Source organism: Crinia signifera, chromosome 19, assembly GCF_055691185.1.
Source record: "Crinia signifera chromosome 19, ASM5569118v1, whole genome shotgun sequence".
NCBI classification, from domain to species: domain Eukaryota; kingdom Metazoa; phylum Chordata; class Amphibia; order Anura; family Myobatrachidae; genus Crinia; species Crinia signifera.
The window spans coordinates 16,954,608-16,973,509 of record NC_139226.1 but is presented as its reverse complement, the minus strand read 5'-3'; the positions used below and the strand labels follow the sequence as shown (position 1 = coordinate 16,973,509).

Here is an 18,902-nt window from a genome sequence, read left to right as displayed (position 1 = left end):
TGGTCAGTACATGCTGTGTAATGTGAATTTGGGTCACTACCAGTGGCGCCGGAACGGGGGGGGGCGAGGGGGCAGCTTGCCCCCCCCCCAAAATTACTGAGGCGCTAACATACCCTCCACATACCGAATGTACCGATTTGCCGGCGCCACTGTCTCACTTACTCTCTCAATGTGCGCCGCATCCTCCCTGGCTCCCGGTCCCCGGCTCCCTCCGTGTGCTCATCCTCCTTTGATTAGGTATGCCTCCTGTGGTGCGCCGCTGGCTCCCTGGCTCTCCCCCACCCCTTCCCAATAGTGCACTGCGCGGGCCAGTGCCGGGCGCCATGACGTCACGCGCCGACACCGCGCACAGTGTCACTCTGGAAAGCTCAGCCCGCCTCCCTCAGTCTCTAGGCGCGAATCTGCCTTACGGAGAGGGGTGCAGTGGCAGGCCAGCCCCGGTGCACAGCCATCACCCTTCCTGACTTACCTGCTCCGTAGCCGCCTCAAACTTCTCTTCTGCTCCAGTGCATCCATCATAACCCGGACACCCCACTGGCAGACTGTAGGACGCAGCATGGGGGAGCTGACCTCCCTGTTTGTCCTGTGCGCTCTCCTCCTGGCCAAAAGTGAGTAATGTGTTTCCTATGTGCCATTTTACTCATTCACGTCCAGCGGGGAGCAGCCATGTGCTTGCTGTACTGGAGTGCACCTTTTACTCATGTGCACATTAGTCCCGCCACCTCCATCCCCCCATAAATGACCCCTGCACAAATACTTTAAATGCCAGGGTCTTTTTTTACTCTCTATCTATCTATGTCGCTCACTATCTCTCTCTCTATCTAGTTCTCGACACTGGCACCACTAACACCCCCCTCCCCTATCTTGGTGCCCCCCCTGTCATTTTCTCCTGGATCTGCCCATGCGTAAATGCCGCTGCCTTGTGTATAATGCCCACGCATATATGCCGCTGCCCTGTGTATAATGCCCATGCGTAAATGCCGCTGCCTTGTGTATAATGCCCACGCATATATGCCGCTGCCCTGTGTATAATGCCCATGCATATATGCCGCTGCCCTGTGTATAATGCCCACGTGTATATGCCGCTGCCAGTGTGTATAGTGCCCGGGGGTAACATAGCAATTTAGGGGGCGCCAAAATGAGATTATATCTTGCCCCCCCCAACCTAAAAACGTTCCAGCGCCCCTGGTCACTACATACTGTGTAATGTGAATATGGGTCACTGCACGCTGTGTATAGTGATTATGGGTCACTACATGCTGTGTAATGTGAATATGGGTCACCACGCAGCCATTTTCCCAGTGGTCTTTACCGCTGCTCTGCCGGACCGATGATGAGGTGAGTAGAATTAAATGGGTGAAGGGTGTACAGCGTGTGGGGCCCCCAGCGACACTTATGTGGCCTCATATGTAATAGCTATTATTACAATGTGTGGTATAATATCTAATGGGCATTATGGAATGTGTACTGGGCATTATTGCATAATGTGCAATGGGCATCACAGTGTCAGGTGTAATGTGGAATGGGCATCACGGTGTGAGATGTAATGGGCATCGTGGTCTGGGTCAATGTGTAAGGGGCATCATGGTGTGAGGTGTAATGTGTAATGGGCATCACAGTGTGAGATGTAATGGGCATCGTGGTCTGGGTCAATATGTAAGGGGCATCATGGTGTGAGGTGTAATGGGCATCACAGTGTGAGGTGCAACATGTAATGGGCATCACAGTGTGAGACGCAACGTGTAACGGGCTTCACAGTGTGAGGTGTAACGGGCATGACGGTGTGAGTCACAACATGTAATGGGCATTATGGTGTGTGGCGTAATATGTAAAAGGCCTTACAGTTTGTGGTGTAATGGGAATTACAGTGTTTGGTATAATGTGTGTGACATAACGTGTATTGGTCATTATGGCATGTGGGTGTGTGACGTGTATTAGGCATTACAGTGTGAGTTTTTGGCACGCGCCTTCAGCGCACACTGTCCCTATTATCCCTATTTTACAAAAATTCGTCAAGCCCTGGCATAATGTGGAATGTCCATTACTGTGTGTGGCATTATGTTTGATGGGCATTATGGTCTGTGGTATTATGTGTATTAGGCATTATGCTGGGTGGCATTATGTGTAATGGGCATTACTGTGTGCGGCATTATGTGTAATGGGCATTATGGGGTGTGGCATTATGTGTAATGGCCATTACAGTGTAAATTTTTGCAGCGCGCCTTTGGCGTGCACTGTCCCTATTTCTCGTGTGTGTGATGGGAATGATTAATTCTGAAGCCCATATACATAAATAAGTCACCTTCTATTTAGTTTGCATTGATGCCCAGTAGGCTTTGATGGACATGCCCAGTAGGCGTGATGAACACGCCCCTCCAATGGTGCACCCCCTAATAAAATGGGCTGCGCACGCCTATGGCTGTGAGGCAGTAATGCTATAAACATTACACCATCCGCACTGCCCGTATATATAACACATGGTGGGGATATAACCCATGACCTCAGCGCTGTGAGGCAGTAATGCTAACTATTACACCATCCGTACTGCCTGTATATATAACACATGGTGGGGATAGAACCTATGACCTCAGCACTTTGAGGCAGTAATGCTAACCATTACACCGTCCGTACTGCCCCGTATATATAACACATGGTAGGGATAGAACCCATGACCTCAGTGCTGTGAAGCAGTAATGTAACCATTACACCATCCGTACTGCCCCGTATATATAACACATGGTGGGAATAGAACCCATGACCTCAGCGATGTGAGGCAGTAATGTAACCATTACACCATCCGTACTGCCCCGTATATATAACACATGGTGGGGATAGAACCCATGACCTCAGCGTTGTGAGGCAGTAATGCTATAACCATTACACCATCCGTACTGCCCGTATATATAACACATGGTGGGGATATAACCCATGACCTCTGCGCTGTGAGGCAGTAATGCTACCCATTACACCATCCGTACTGCCCCGTATATATAACACATGGTGGGGATAGAACCCATGACCTCAGCGCTGTGAGGCAGTAATGCTATAACCATTACACCATCCGTACTGCCCCATATATATAATACATGGTGGGGATAGAACCCATGACCTCAGCGCTGTGAGGCAGTAATGCTATAAACATTACACCATCCGTACTGCCCGTATATATAACACATGGTGTGGATATAACCCATGACCTCAGCGCTGTGAGGCAGTAATGCTAACTATTACACCATCCGTACTGCCTGTATATATAACACATGGTGGGGATAGAACCTATGACCTCAGCACTGTGAGGCAGTAATGCTAACCATTACACCGTCCGTACTGCCCCGTATATATAACACATGGTAGGGATAGAACCCATGACCTCATTGCTGTGAAGCAGTAATGTAACCATTACACCATCCGTACTGCCCCGTATATATAACACATGGTGGGAATAGAACCCATGACCTCAGCGATGTGAGGCAGTAATGTAACCATTACACCATCCGTACTGCCCCGTATATATAACACATGGTGGGGATAGAACCCATGACCTCAGCGCTGTGAGGCAGTAATGCTATAACCATTACACCATCCGTACTGCCCGTATATATAACACATGGTGGGGATATAACCCATGACCTCTGCGCTGTGAGGCAGTAATGCTAACCATTACACCATCCGTACTGCCCCGTATATATAACACATGGTGGGGATAGAACCCATGACCTCAGCGCTGTGAGGCAGTAATGCTACCCATTACACCATCCGTACTGCCCCGTATATATAACACATGGTGGGGATAGAACCCATGACCTCAGCGCTGTGAGGCAGTAATGCTATAACCATTACACCATCCGTACTGCCCCATATATATAATACATGGTGGGGATAGAACCCATGACCTCAGCGCTGTGAGGCAGTAATGCTATAAACATTACACCATCCGTACTGCCCGTATATATAACACATGGTGTGGATATAACCCATGACCTCAGCGCTGTGAGGCAGTAATGCTAACTATTACACCATCCGTACTGCCTGTATATATAACACATGGTGGGGATAGAACCTATGACCTCAGCACTGTGAGGCAGTAATGCTAACCATTACACCGTTCGTACTGCCCCGTATATATAACACATGGTAGGGATAGAACCCATGACCTCAGTGCTGTGAAGCAGTAATGTAACCATTACACCATCCGTACTGCCCCGTATATATAACACATGGTGGGAATAGAACCCATGACCTCAGCGATGTGAGGCAGTAATGTAACCATTACACCATCCGTACTGCCCCGTATATATAACACATGGTGGGGATAGAACCCATGACCTTAGCGCTGTGAGGCAGTAATGCTATAACCATTACACCATCCGTACTGCCCGTATATATAACACATGGTGGGGATATAACCCATGACCTCTGCGCTGTGAGGCAGTAATGCTAACCATTACACCATCCGTACTGCCCCGTATATATAACACATGGTGGGGATAGAACCCATGACCTCAGCGCTGTGAGGCAGTAATGCTACCCATTACACCATCCGTACTGCCCCGTATATATAACACATGGTGGGGATAGAACCCATGACCTCAGCGCTGTGAGGCAGTAATGCTAACCATTACACCATCCGTACTGCCCCGTATATATAACACATGGTGGGGATAGAACCCATGACCTTAGCGCTGTGAGGCAGTAATGCTATAACCATTACACCATCCGTACTGCCCGTATATATAACACATGGTGGGGATATAACCCATGACCTCTGCGCTGTGAGGCAGTAATGCTAACCATTACACCATCCGTACTGCCCCGTATATATAACACATGGTGGGGATAGAACCCATGACCTCAGCGCTGTGAGGCAGTAATGCTAACCATTACACCATCCGTACTGCCCCGTATATATAACACATGGTGGGGATAGAACCCATGACCTCAGCGCTGTGAGGCAGTAATGCTACCCATTACACCATCCGTACTGCCCCGTATATATAACACATGGTGGGGATAGAACCCATGACCTCAGCGCTGTGAGGCAGTAATGCTAACCATTACACCATCCGTACTGCCCCGTATATATAACACATGGTGGGGATAGAACCCATGACCTCAGCGCTGTGAGGCAGTAATGCTAACCATTACACCATCCGTACTGCCCCGTATATATAACACATGGTGGGGATAGAACCCATGACCTCAGCGCTGTGAGGCAGTAATGCTATAACCATTACACCATCCGTACTGCCCGTATATATAACACATGGTGGGGATATAACCCATGACCTCTGCGCTGTGAGGCAGTAATGCTAACCATTACACCATCCGTACTGCCCTGTATATATAACACATGGTGGGAATAGAACAGTGGCGTAAATAAGCCTCCGCAGCCCCAGCGATGGCGGGGGGGAGCAGGCGCCCCGGGGGCGCAGTTTCACGCTCTAACAGAGCCAGCAGCAAGAGAGCTGCATACCCTCCAACGGTACCGATTTAGCCGGTACAGTACCGTTTTTTAATGGTCTGTACCGGCTAAATAACAGTGTACCGAATGTACCGTTTTTTTGTGCGGCTCCTGAATCCTTCTCAATTTGGTGATCGTGTGTCCGGTGGATAGAAAATCAGGGCTTCTGCACCCGTTCCCAGTGGTGCACTGGGGTCCCAGCGTGCATTGCGGAACCCCCAGCACTCAGGGGCATGCCATTATCTGTAAAGGCAAACCCTCTGGGCATTTGAGATCTCTGGATGACTGGAGCAGCAGCGCTGTGGCAGTCGCGGGACTGCTGACAGCTTGGAGCATGTGAGTTACACAAATAAGAATCTGCATTTGCTGTGCAGTATATACAGATACTTCATTGCTGATGTTTTTACATTGCATGAAGTTAATTTAAAATACATATGTAAAAAAATGGCCAGTATACATTCGGAAAGGGGGCGTGACCACGCCCCCTTTGTCCATGGCCACGCCCCCTTTCCGTATGTGTACCGATCTCTGCCCTTTAAATGTTGGAAGGTATGGAGCTGCAGCAGCCACTTCTCTGCCTCTGGCTGTGTGAGGACGCAGTGACAGGGTCACTGAGCGTCCTCACACAGACAGCCAGAGAGCGCTCCCCTTCCACCCTGCCCGCTGCCCACCCACCTTACACGCTGCGCTGGCGCTGCTATCTATTCCGGGCTCCCTGTGGCTTTCCTTTACTGGCTGGGTGAGTGGCTGACTGCTATACACAGGCAGTCAGTGCGGGCTGGGCAAGGGATGGCCGGGAGGAATGATGAGTGCTCTCCTGGCTGCTCTGAACGTCTGACACCTGCCCCGCAGCCCCAGCATGTCCTCAGATGTAGAGGTTCAGGGCTGGAGCAGTTGAGGCAGTGTCAGTGTGTCACTGGCAGCTTCCTGAGTTACACAGCTGCTGTGTCCGTGATTACGGAGCCAGCCCCTCCCCCGGGACCTGCCACCAATGAGCGGAGCTCATATACAAATTCTTCCCTTCCTGTCTCCTGACCTCCCTTCTGCACTGACTCGTCTCCTCCCAGCCAGCATCAGCCCAGCCTCCGAGTCCTGCAAGGCTCTTCACTTTTAGAATACAGGTAATTGCTTAAGTAGGGTCAAATATACTGTATATGTGGAGTGTCAGTGTGGCAATCATTTGTGTATTTATTTGCTGTGTGTGTGTGTACAGTACATGGGGGCTGTTTTTTCCATTTATTTTATTTGTTTAAATATACTAAGTGTGAGGATCTCTGAAGATTTCTGATACATATCATCTCTATATCTATATAGATATATTTATTTATATAAATATAGTCCCAAAAGAATAAGCTCATCCAAAGTATTCATGCAATCCAGCACATACAGATGCACCCACGCAACCTGGGCACACATGGTGGTACATTTACTAAGATGGGCGTGCTATGGATGATGCCTATAGCAACCAAACAGGTTCTACTATTTATTTATTTATTTAGCACATTCTAGAAGATAAAAGCTAGAATCTGATTGGTTGCTATGGGCAACATTCTATCTTCAATATAACTCACGTCTTAGTAAAATTACCCCATTGTTTGTTGTGCTGCGTGTGAATCTTAATATACTGGGCGGTGTATAAACCGAACCTCCCGAGCCCCTAAGCCTGACCATAACCCCTGCCTTGCATGTCCCCATATCTCCCTCCACAGACTAACCCTAAATCACTAGTACCTAAACCCAATCCCCCCTTGCTTGTGCTTTTTTTGCATATTATTTGGGTCCTAGCAAGCAATAAGGCAATGCAGGAATGGCCACTTTCATACCTTCATGCTTTACTAGGAGAAGAGTTGATGTCACCATTGCACTCATGAAAGACAAAAGTCAGCTTAATTTAAATAGGATGAGCTTTCTCTTTCACGTGACATCTTGCTGTGCTGAGATACTGCGTTCATGGATGTCGCATTTATGGCCTAGAGGACTATGTGGCCTACTCAGACCAGTGAGAGGCACTACTGGGGGCATTGTATGAAGTGCATTGTGTAAAGGACGCTACTGTAGGTGTCATATGTATAAGCAGGAGTACTGGACCATTACGGTGTGTGGCATGTTGTGTAAAGGGCATTATGGTGTGTGGCATCTTGTACTAAACATTGCTACTCTCCCTTTTTGGAATGGGCACTCTATAGGTTCTTTATTTTCTTTAACCTCAGCACTGTGAGGCAGTAATGTAACCATTACACCGTCCGTACTGCCCCGTATATATAACACATGGTGGGGATAGAACCCATGACCTCAGTGCTGTGAGGCAGTTATGCCATTACACCGTCCGTACTGCCCCGTATATATAACACATGGTGGGGATAGAACCCATGACCTCAGCGCTGTGAGGCAGTAATGCTAACCATTACACCATCCATACTGCCCCGTATATATAACACATGGTGGGATAGAACCCATGACCTCAGTGCTGTGAGGCAGTAATGCTATAACCATTACACCATCCGTACTGCCCCGTATATATAACACATGGTGGGGATAGAACCCATGACCTCAGCGCTGTGAGGCAGTAATGTAACCATTACACCATCCGTGCTGCCCATGAAAGACATGGGTGTGGACTGTATTATCAACCACACTTAGGTCGACAGTCATTAGGTCGACACCGTTGGGTTGACAGGCAGGGTTCTAAGTTGACAAGGGTGAAGGTCGACAGGTGTCTAGGTCGACATGGGACAAGGTCGACATGTTTTAGGTCGACAAATACGTTAGGTCGAAATGAGTTAGGTGGACAGGTCACGAGGTCGACATGGGTTTTTTCACAGTTTTGTACCCGAATGTCGACACAGTCGACATGGACACAGTTGGAAGTCAACCGCAGCCCCTCGCAGCTTCTGGCATGGTGCAAACTATTTTATTCTCCCACCGTGTTCTAGTAGATACTGCCTGTTGGCACATGTCGGCTCAAAAAAACAGTGAAAAAAACCCATGTCGTCCTAACCCAAGTCGACCTAAAACAATGTCGACCTAAAACCACGTTGACCTAGACACCTGTCGACCTTCACCCATGTCAACCTAGAACCTCGTTGGGGTGGCAGCAACCTAGTGTTTTGTTGGAGCAGTCAGGAAATCGCATGCGTGTTTGGACCATTCGGGGGAAAGGGGCTGATGGCAGTGCACCGGGGCCGCTATCTTTAGATACGGCCTGGCGACTCCTGCACACGCCATCTAATGCCAACTGAATGACAGAGATTTGCACACCAAGCTGACCTCTTGTGGACTCCCCTGTCAGGCACAGCTGAGCAGTGGCGTAGCTAGCAAGGAGCAGGCGCCAGAGGTTGAAATGGCGCCGTGCACTGCTAACGGCACCTGCTCTGTCTTCTCTGCTGTGCCCCTGGCTCACAATATCAGCTGGAGCCACAGCCAGAAACAATGTTTCAATGTGTTTTTTTTTTATTTAATTGCTGCAGAGACGAAGACAGCCTTGACCCCGTCTCTGCCCTTTCTGGGGCCACTCTGCTCAGAGCAGCTCAGCTGCTGAGGCTCCTCACAGAAAGCGGGATGTATCAATATTCGAATTCAGGGTGCGAATAGTGGTTTTTCTTTTCGCCGGTGTTTCGCATTTATTTTGCGGAATGCTGCGCGTGATGTATCATTTTTTTCAATTTTTTTCTGGGCGGCGTTAAGTCCGTCCTATCGCGGAAAGCTTTCGTTGTTTTTTCTGCGATGTTACTGCGCATGCGCATCGGCTTTGGGCTGTGTCATGCGCAGTTGTTCGCTTCCTCTGGGCGTGTTCTGTACTCGGCGCCATTTTCCACGGAGCTGCGCAGTGTAATGTGGATGTCGAGCTGCAGAGTTTCTGGACAGAAAAGTGATTCGTTTGGAGGCAAGTACGATTCAAGCTCCTTTTTTATAATTCACCCGATTGCTTGTTTACTATTGTTTTAGCAGTGATGGGAGCACGTGTATGGTAAGGCAGTATGGTATAGCACAGGGGTGGCCAACCCGCGTCTCCTTCAACCACCCCGGCCTGTTGTAGTGCCGGCAGCAGTGATCGGGCAGCCCACGCCTCCCCACAGTGAGCGGCTGCATACCATAGCGAACGGCCGCAAAGCACCATCCCCCCTCCCCATATATGACAGACGTCTGGCGTCGTCCCTGCACAGCGTGAGCGTGGTGCTAGTGGCACCCTCCTTCCCTCCAGGCTTTATATTTTCCTATGCAGCGTTCTGCTGAGCCGACCATGTAGCTGCACTGTTATGTTGGTGGAGGTAGAGTTTGCATTTATATGTCATGTATAGCGTTAGAGGCAATGGATGGATGTATGAGAGAGACAGTGTATGGATATATGTATGCATGTATGTATTAAGAAGGCAGTGTATGGATTGAAAGATGAGAGTGGTGTATGTACTGTATGTATGAGGGTGGCGGGGTATAAATGGTATGTACAGTATGTATGTATGAGGGTGGTGGTGTATAAATGGTATGTTCAGTACGTATGTATGAGGGTTCGTGGTGTGTAAATGGTATGTATGAGGGTGGCGGTGTATAAATGGTATGTACAGTATGTATGTATGAGGGTGGTGGTGTGTAAATGGTATGTACAGTATGTATGTATGAGGGTGGTGGTGTATAAATGGTATGTTCAGTACGTATGTATGAGGGTTCGTGGTGTGTAAATGGTATGTATGAGGGTGGCGGTGTATAAATGGTATGTACAGTATGTATGTATGAGGGTGGTGGTGTGTAAATGGTATGTACAGTATGTATGTATGAGGGTGGTGCTGTATAAATAGTATGTATGAGGGTGGCGGTGTATATATGGTATGTAGAGTATGGATGTATGAGGGTGGTGGTGTGTAAATGGCATGTATGAGGGTGGCGGTGTATAAATGGTATGTACAGTATGTATAAGGGTGGTGGTGTGTAAATGGTATGTATGAGGGTGGCTGTGTATAAATGGTATGTATGTATGTATGTATGCAAGAGGGTTGTGGCTATGTACTAAAAGGACTGACAGCCTGATCTGGTCTAAATGAATGGAAATTCACAATAATGTATAGAAATTATGTTTATATATAAATGTTTATATTTAAGGATGACTTTTATTTATATATATATATATATATATATATATATATATATATATATATATATATACAGATGGGTCTTGTCCCATCTTTGCAGGGGATGGCGCTGGCGTCGCCAGCCGCCATCCCCCGCCAGCGCCATGGCGACGGTGAGAAGCGGACGCGCGCGCACGAGAGGCGCGCGCGTCCCCTTCCGACGGCGCTTCGATGCGTTCCCCCGGGTCCCCGCCGGCTTGCCGGCGGTAACCCGGGGTCCCCGCCGCCTGCCCGCACCCCCCACTAACCCCCCTAGCCCTGTCCGTCTCCCTGAGGCGGAGACGGACAGGGTTTCCGTCGCGCTAGCGACGGAGACTGAGACGCGCGTGCGCGTGAGACGCACGCGCGTCTCAGTCTCCTCGCTGGCGAGGCTGCTGGCGGGTCGCCAGCGCGTACGTTCTGGCGACCCGCCAGCAAGGATGGCAAAAGACCCATCTGTATATATATATATATATGAGACAATCAGGAAATCCGCACACCATAGGAAATCATCATTCGGGTGCCAAAACCACATAATGGGTATAATACTTGAGCAATTAGAGGTCAGCACAACCGTTAGTAGCCAAAGTTTTTTATAAGTGAAAAAAAAGTGATTTCAAGACATCCATCTGACAGCGTTCACAGCATTTCAATTCAACAGTTCCATATACTTATCAGCGTCAAGATGCAAACATGAAAATAGCTGCCAGGGTGTCATGGTCAGGCGTGCTCACGCCTGAGCACGCCTGACCATGACACCCTGGCAGCTATTTTCATGTTTGCATCTTGACGCTGATAAGTATATGGAACTGTTGAATTGAAATGCTGTGAACGCTGTCAGATGGATGTCTTGAAATCACTTTTTTTTCACTTATAAAAAACTTTGGCTACTAACGGTTGTGCTGACCTCTAATTGCTCAAGTATATATATATATATATATATATATTGAAATATTGCACATATCAACACTAATTTGTGTACATATCTTGCTAAACATTACACATATGAATGCAACCTATATCTTTTTAGGTTATATGATGAGCCTGGGGCTGGTTGTTAAAAATCAGGGAACCCCTATTTATTGTGTTCCCTGATTTTTAATTACCGGCTCCAGGCTGTGTGCCCGGTGATGGTTTCGGCTGTGGTAGAGACCCTACCCCGTTTTTATTTATTTATTTATTTTTATTTCCTTTTATTTTATATCTGAATGATCCGTGCGTGCTGCTACAAATAATTTGTATTAGCGTCCGTATATACTGCCGCTAATACGAGTTCATACGACATTGGAGGATTATAAAGCAGACGTAGTGTTCCCGCTCGGCTGTTTTAGCAGAGCGCTGCGCCCTGCCTGTTTTTTAAAGGACCAAAATGTGCCCTGCCTCTCTGGCAGCACCATGCTAAATCAGCCTGCCTAGATGTGCCTGGGGAAGTCCGGCGCTGCTGTATATAGCGGTGCACGGCGATTCCCCGGCACTGCTAAACCCCCGGGGACGCCTGGCCCGCCCCATTTGTGACGTTGCAGGGACGGGCCAGCCACGTTTATGACGTCAAGGGGACGGGCCCGCCGCGTTTGTGACTCTGGCAGGAAGGGAACGCCCCCTTCAACGCTGCCCCATAAATCTGCATGCCCTGCCTGGCCATGTTCCTAGAAGGAACACTACAGACGTATATGTTTAAAATATGTCTAATGTATAAAATTGAAAATATTGCATTAGTATAATATTTGTACGTTATATTTCTCTAGAATACTATGTCAGACTCTCCAACCTTTGAAGAGGATGTTTCAGACGAATGCTCTAATTATTCACCCACAACCTCTGATGACGAATCAGTATGTGGGAATAGCCAACAAAATTCCAAAAGGGCACCAAGGTTTAGTTACTACGAAAATGAAGCACTAGTAGAAGGGGTGCTGAAGTATTATCACATTTTATTCGGAAAACAGTCTGGAGTAAATTACCGGTTTGAATTGAAAGAAAAAACTTGGAAAAAAATTGCGCAACATGTTTCGGCAGTAGGGAAGATTCCTCGCTCAGCTCACGTGTGTAAGAAAAGGTATTCTGATTGCAAAATAGCTGTCAAAAAGAAAATGTCTCTAATGCATGCTCATTCAAAAAAAACTGGTGGTGGACCTCCTTTGAAAATTGATATGTCTCCATGGGAAACACGTTTATCTGAGAAATTATCAGTATATTCAGTCCGCGGGATATCAGAAGCAATAGACACTGAGGAATCAGTATCTGTACACCAAGGTAAGTTTTTATTTTCACAGATTATAAAAAGTGTAAAAGTATGTCAATTAATGAATTGTTTGTAATTTAGATTTAAAGGCAAAGACACCCAGGTCTGCACTAAAGAAACACACATCGAAAAATACTCCAAAAAAAAAGAAACTCAAATCTAATATGTACAATAAGGATGATGTGACAAAAACAACAAGGTCTGAAGATATCAACATTGTAAAAGGTACAAAATATCAATATAATATAAAATGTTAATGATTAGGGTTATGATTAAATGCTATTAAAAAAGAATGATGAGCTGAGTGTTGTTTTTAAATTTATGAAGGCGTCTCAACATATGGGGACAGAAGTACTGCTATAATTTGTGATATATATAGACAGATAAAAATCAATATATCTGCGATATAATAACCTTTGGTTAATAAATTGCAGGTAGTAGCTGATTGGTTTCTCTCACTCTCCATTTAGTAGTAGTTTTTTTGAGTTATTACTAAATTCACTTTGATTCATTGGATGTTAATATATAAGTGTATACTATTATTTGGGAATTTACAAAGCAAGATAACTCTTCTAAATACTTCGATTTTTTTTTCTCTTAAAAGGACAATTCTGTGAACCTAACATTCTACATGAAGACTCAAGTGGACTTATGCAAATGATACATAACACAGTAGAAATTGAAGACTCATCTCAAGACGAAGGAAGCACAGCTATGCCGTGTTCATCTGGTAACATAGAAAAATTTCAACACAGAAGTGATCTTAAAACAAAAATAAAAAAATTTTCACAACCCAAAAAAAGGGAATTGGGAACCACCGTTACAGAAGATGTTAAAGTAGAGAAACTGATTGATTCCGCCTTATCCCTAAACAAGAAAATTGTAGAAAACCAATTTGATGTACTGCACCATGATTTCATCAAGTTAACAGATATTGTTGTGGAAATTGGACAAAAAATCTTTGAAAATCAGAAGACAATGATTGCTATACTGCAGACTCAAAACCTGGAGAAAGATTTGACAACAACAACAGGGACAGTCTTTGGCAAAGAGGCTAATATTATAGATAACCATGTAAAAAACGATGTTGGGCAGATTGGTAGTGAGAGCGAATATAGTTCGATAGATACCAAAGAAGAAACACCCTTGCTTGAAACTACAAAAGGGAACATAGAGAAGGTTCGGCCTAAAAGACAGCACAAAATTCCTCAAAAGTTTTCAGATTGATCATTGAATAATGTACAAGGTACATAGTAAAATCCATGTTACTTATGTATGTACTGTGCCACCCATTTTAAAAATGGAGAAATAACATCGTTCCAATTGCATGATAACAAATCACGCATGCCATGCTATCAATGCATCTGGCCAGATTTTTTATTATTATTCAATGTTATAATAGATTGAGGGCTAGATTAATGCAGCATGACAATGTGTTAAATGGTTGTTTAGAAACCTGCCACCCAATTGGCTCCTACTAGTATTCTTATAGGCTGGGTTTGAAAACTTGTAGATTGGTTGTTGTTTTAACAATCTTCATTTTATACATTTTAGTATATGCGGAGGCAAACAGGGGATGTTTGTCCAAAGTATTGCTTTGAAACATCCTGATCTTAGTTTTTTCATAGATATTGTTCATATTGTTTTCATTTGCTCACAACACAAAAACTCTGGTTGTTGGATATCAGGCATTATCTACCATTTCATAAAACCTAGTCCAAAGCTTAAGTAGTGTATTCAGATTTTTTAAAGGATTCTGCGTCCCGATGTCTGGCTGACTATGCTCGACATCTGGGTTGCTCGCCAAAATTACCCCATGTGTATTTCCAAATCAATAAGTAGTTACTTTGGAAATGATAACATTGGATCTTCTATTACATTTATATGTGCAAAAGGACTCATTACTTGGTAACATAGATGTAAAAATGTGTTGAATTCCTCAGGTATTATGTCATGCGGATTGGTTGCATGTGATGTCAATTATTTTGCGCCACCAAATCGCAACTGCTTCGGCCCTTTAAATATTGCTCATGCAAAATCATAGTCAAACCAATATTGGCCACATATATCCAACAATTTTAAGTACTTTGTACAAGAGCGCACTCACCATTCTTCATCTATCTAAATTTATTCCACAAAATTTATTGTAACATGTTAAATTATTTGAGGTGCAGGTTGACGTTTTTGGGTCCATAATCGCCACTTAAAAAAGACAGTACTATTGTGTTAGGCCCTCCATTATGCCTGCTGAAATAATGGAGATCTAATAAGAGACTGCTGTCTTGACAAAGTTTCAAATCAGGATCAAAATTATTTTAACATATTAGAGTAAAGGTTACAGAAATCAAATTATACGGATGAGCAATGGTGGGTGTGCTCTTGTAGTTGAACAAAGTACATAAAAGTTTTGGATATATGTGTATATGTATATATGTATGTTTATATATATATATATATATATATATATATATATATTTATATTTTATTTATATATATATATATATATATATATATATATATATATATATATATATATATATATATAGAGATTTTGCGTTTGTGCGATTATGGTTTATAATTTGAATAAAGATAATCAAAATGTTGAATGTTAAACTGTCAATGTATCTATATTTTTGAAATATTAATTTTTTATTGATATATAAAAATTTTCCACCAGGTTTATACATGGATCATCTACGTTAGAAGATGTACCAGTGCAAATATTACTGGAAAAAGAAAGTTTCTTGAATTTCAAGTCTGCAATATTTGAACAATGGAGAAAATTATCCAGTAAATTTTGTTTAGTTACCCTTTCAATTTCTAACTGTTACAAGTTTAAGAATTGTTTAGAAAAATTCTTCACTGAAAATAAAAAACTATTAGCGTTCTTGGATTTATGGAAACATTCCAAATCCAGAATCTTCCTTATCTTTATGATAAGGTCAATATAGATTAATATTTGTTTAAGTTTGAGTCAACTTCACTCTGTACCATGGTCTAGATAAAGTTACTTATATAGACTGTCATTACATAATCTATTGGTTTAGAGATCATTTCATTGTACAGTGGGTAAATGTGTAACATCTGCACGCCCAATTTTTTCACAGGGTACATTGCACTCCATCACATCGCATGCAACCAAATTTATAGCGATACAATGTGATGCAAAGGATTTAATTTTACGAAACAAATCCATGTTAACATGGACTGATTCTATGTTAAGATTATATTTGAAAAAAGGGTCCTTTTCATTTCATAAATATGCAAATATGCATGGAGTTGGATATAAACCTGGGGTGAATCAACATAGACAATGAGTGCAATGCTTGGCGAACTATAAGTGAGTCCCGGAAGGGAACACAGAATACTTTGCAATAAATCCGCAACCCCTTGCGGTGCTGACTTCACTCACCTTGCATCGAGCCTAATGGATCTTTTAGATTGCCTCAGGTTTATATTCAACAAATTGCGTTGAAATAGAAAGGACCCTTTTTTTAAATGTAATACTATGCAACATCCGGCCCACAATATCTAATCGCAGAGTATTTGGTCATATGCGATGCGATTCTCGTGACGTGGCAATCAGATAATAGTGCGTGCAGCTATTACACAAATACCAAACAGTGTATCAACAAGGTAACAATCTGACTTTTGATAGGTGTGTAGAGTTAACTGACTATAATGCAGGATCATTATAGATTAGTGAAAGTGTCCGTGAATGTTTGTAAGAGTTAATTAAAGAAATTTAAAATCGCTGAATATCTTCTAATGGGCCGGTTTCATGAATGTGGTTTTGCATGTAAGTTAAATTTTATTGTGTTTGGTTTCATGGCTATAGCAAATGATCCTCTTTGAAAATATTTAACTAGTTAAACAAAATGCATAAAGGGACATTGTATAGTGTTGTGCTCAATCTCAAAAAACCCGTGGGTTATCTAGCAAACCACCATGCCCGAGGCGTGTTAAGCGTTGGTAGATCCGCAAATGGATGCTTTCTGGGTCAACCCACTGGAGCTTGTCATGCTATGTACACGTTTCCAATTACGGCTTACGCTCGCCACGTTATGGACATGGTGGCTGGCTACGCTCAACACACTTTTATATACAAGTCCATGCAGAGTTGGATATTGTTGAAATTAACACACAGGTAAAAATTTAATTTCTCATTGTTAATTGCCTCACCCGTGATTATACCTGCAATATTGACGGAAATGTGTAAACTTACACAGATGGTTCTAACTATATCTACATTTTGACAGTTGACTAAAGTAGCTTCTCAATAATGTAACCCTTTTCAATTCACAATATTGTCATATAATAACGTTATATGTGGGTCATTAGTCAATTAAAAAATTGGCGAATTATAAATATGTCATGTGAAGCAAGAACAATGCTTTATTTTGTTATTTATACAATACATTTTATTACTGTTTTATTTAACAAAGATAATCATTTTTTGCAATAAAAATTTAAGCAAAACTGAGATTAGTGTTTTTTTTTTTTTAAATTAACATATATTTAATACTGTCGTTACGAAGACCTTGTCAATGTTACATGCTAAAGGAATGCTATATCTCGAAAGAGAGTCTGTCAACTTTAATAAACTTTACATACTTTGTTCTGTTATGAAACTCAGAGGGGCAGATGTATCATAGCAGCGCTTATCGGGCCGCTATGATACTTCCTGCTTCGCTTCAATAGCGAGGCGAAGCAGGAAGGGACATCAACAAGATGTATTAACACTTGTCTGCCGAAGCGGGGGAGCGTTAACTCCCCCCTCCGGCGATGTCCCTCCTGTCCCCCAGCCGGCCGCACTGGGCATGTGCGTGATCTCGCTGTTCACGCGATATCCCCAGCGCAGCCCACATCTGACAGCAGGGACAGCGCTGTCCCTGCTGTTTAGATAGGGCTTCGCCAGCCTGATGCTGGCGAAGCCAAAGCAGGCTTCGTGCGGAACAGTCAGCGATGCTGACCGTTCATACATTCGGCCTGCTATCATTTTGATATCGGCGCCGATATGGACAGGGGCACATAGCGCCCCTGTCCTTTACCGCATCTCACCTGCTTCATACATGGGGGAGAAGCGGTATCAGCGCACATAACGTGCGCTAATACCCCTTCTCCCCCATAACGACCGTTCATACATCTGCCCCTCTGGACCATATGTAGGATGCTAAAACAATACTGAAGATAAGACTTATAAATATCTCTACAGTCAGCTCATTAATGTTAGTATGCATAGTACGTCTCTGACATGCTAATTACATACAGACTTGCTGGATCTTTTAGACTATACATTTTAACACTTTCAAATGTGATACATCTGACACTATCTGCCGGTATCAAATAACATTTGACAGATATGCTTATAAATTTAACTTTTAACTTTTTGTAAAACGTTTTTGGCAACATATGAATTTAAAGTAAAGCAGCAAGAGTAGAAGATTGCATTTTTTTAACGATTGAAAAAATTACAAATTAATTGATCTCTAACTGCACTCCCTTGAGTAGTGGATCCATGATGTTCATCCGAGGGGTAAGAAGCATCCACCTCTGAGTAATCTTGCTGCACATTACATTCTAGATTTTTAGAGATGCAAATATTGTGCAATATGCAACATACAGTAAAGATTTTGCAGACTTTGGCTGCTGAATACTGCAGAGCACCTCCAGATTTTGATAGGCATCTGAATCTACTCTTGAGAATACCAAAAGATCTCTCAATTACTCCACGTGTTGCAATATGTGCACGATTGTACCTTTTTTGATTCCTGTGTCTAGGTCTTAATATTGGGGTTAACAACCATGGTCTGCATCCATAGCCAGAATCACCTATGAATGGTGAAAGAATGAAATATAATAATTTAAATTTCATTTATTTTGAAAATTAATCATAAAAAGAATTTTAAATTATATACGGTACTTTGACATATTTTTACATTGATTGTTGTTAATTCTTTAAAAATTACGAGCTCAACCCCACAAACATATGTAATGTAATGTGCGAGTGTCTTAAACATGCACAACAATGTTTAAGTCACCCAATATGTCGATCTCCATATGCATGACATGTATACTGTACACTCCTATGCATACG

General features: G+C 43.7%; 1 protein-coding gene across 1 annotated transcript; it reads left to right on the top strand.

Moving 5' to 3' along the window:
- Positions 1 to 6,313: 6,313 nt before the first annotated feature.
- On the top strand, positions 6,314 to 17,182 carry LOC146041710 (uncharacterized). The gene is made up of 5 exons (XM_083161623.1): positions 6,314 to 6,582; positions 12,309 to 12,816; positions 12,887 to 13,030; positions 13,410 to 14,051; positions 15,483 to 17,182. The coding sequence occupies exons 2-4, from the start codon at positions 12,315 to 12,317 to the stop codon at positions 14,030 to 14,032; spliced, it is 1,269 nt and encodes a 422-aa protein (XP_083017749.1). The 5' UTR covers positions 6,314 to 6,582; positions 12,309 to 12,314; the 3' UTR covers positions 14,033 to 14,051; positions 15,483 to 17,182.
- Positions 17,183 to 18,902: the final 1,720 nt, after the last annotated feature.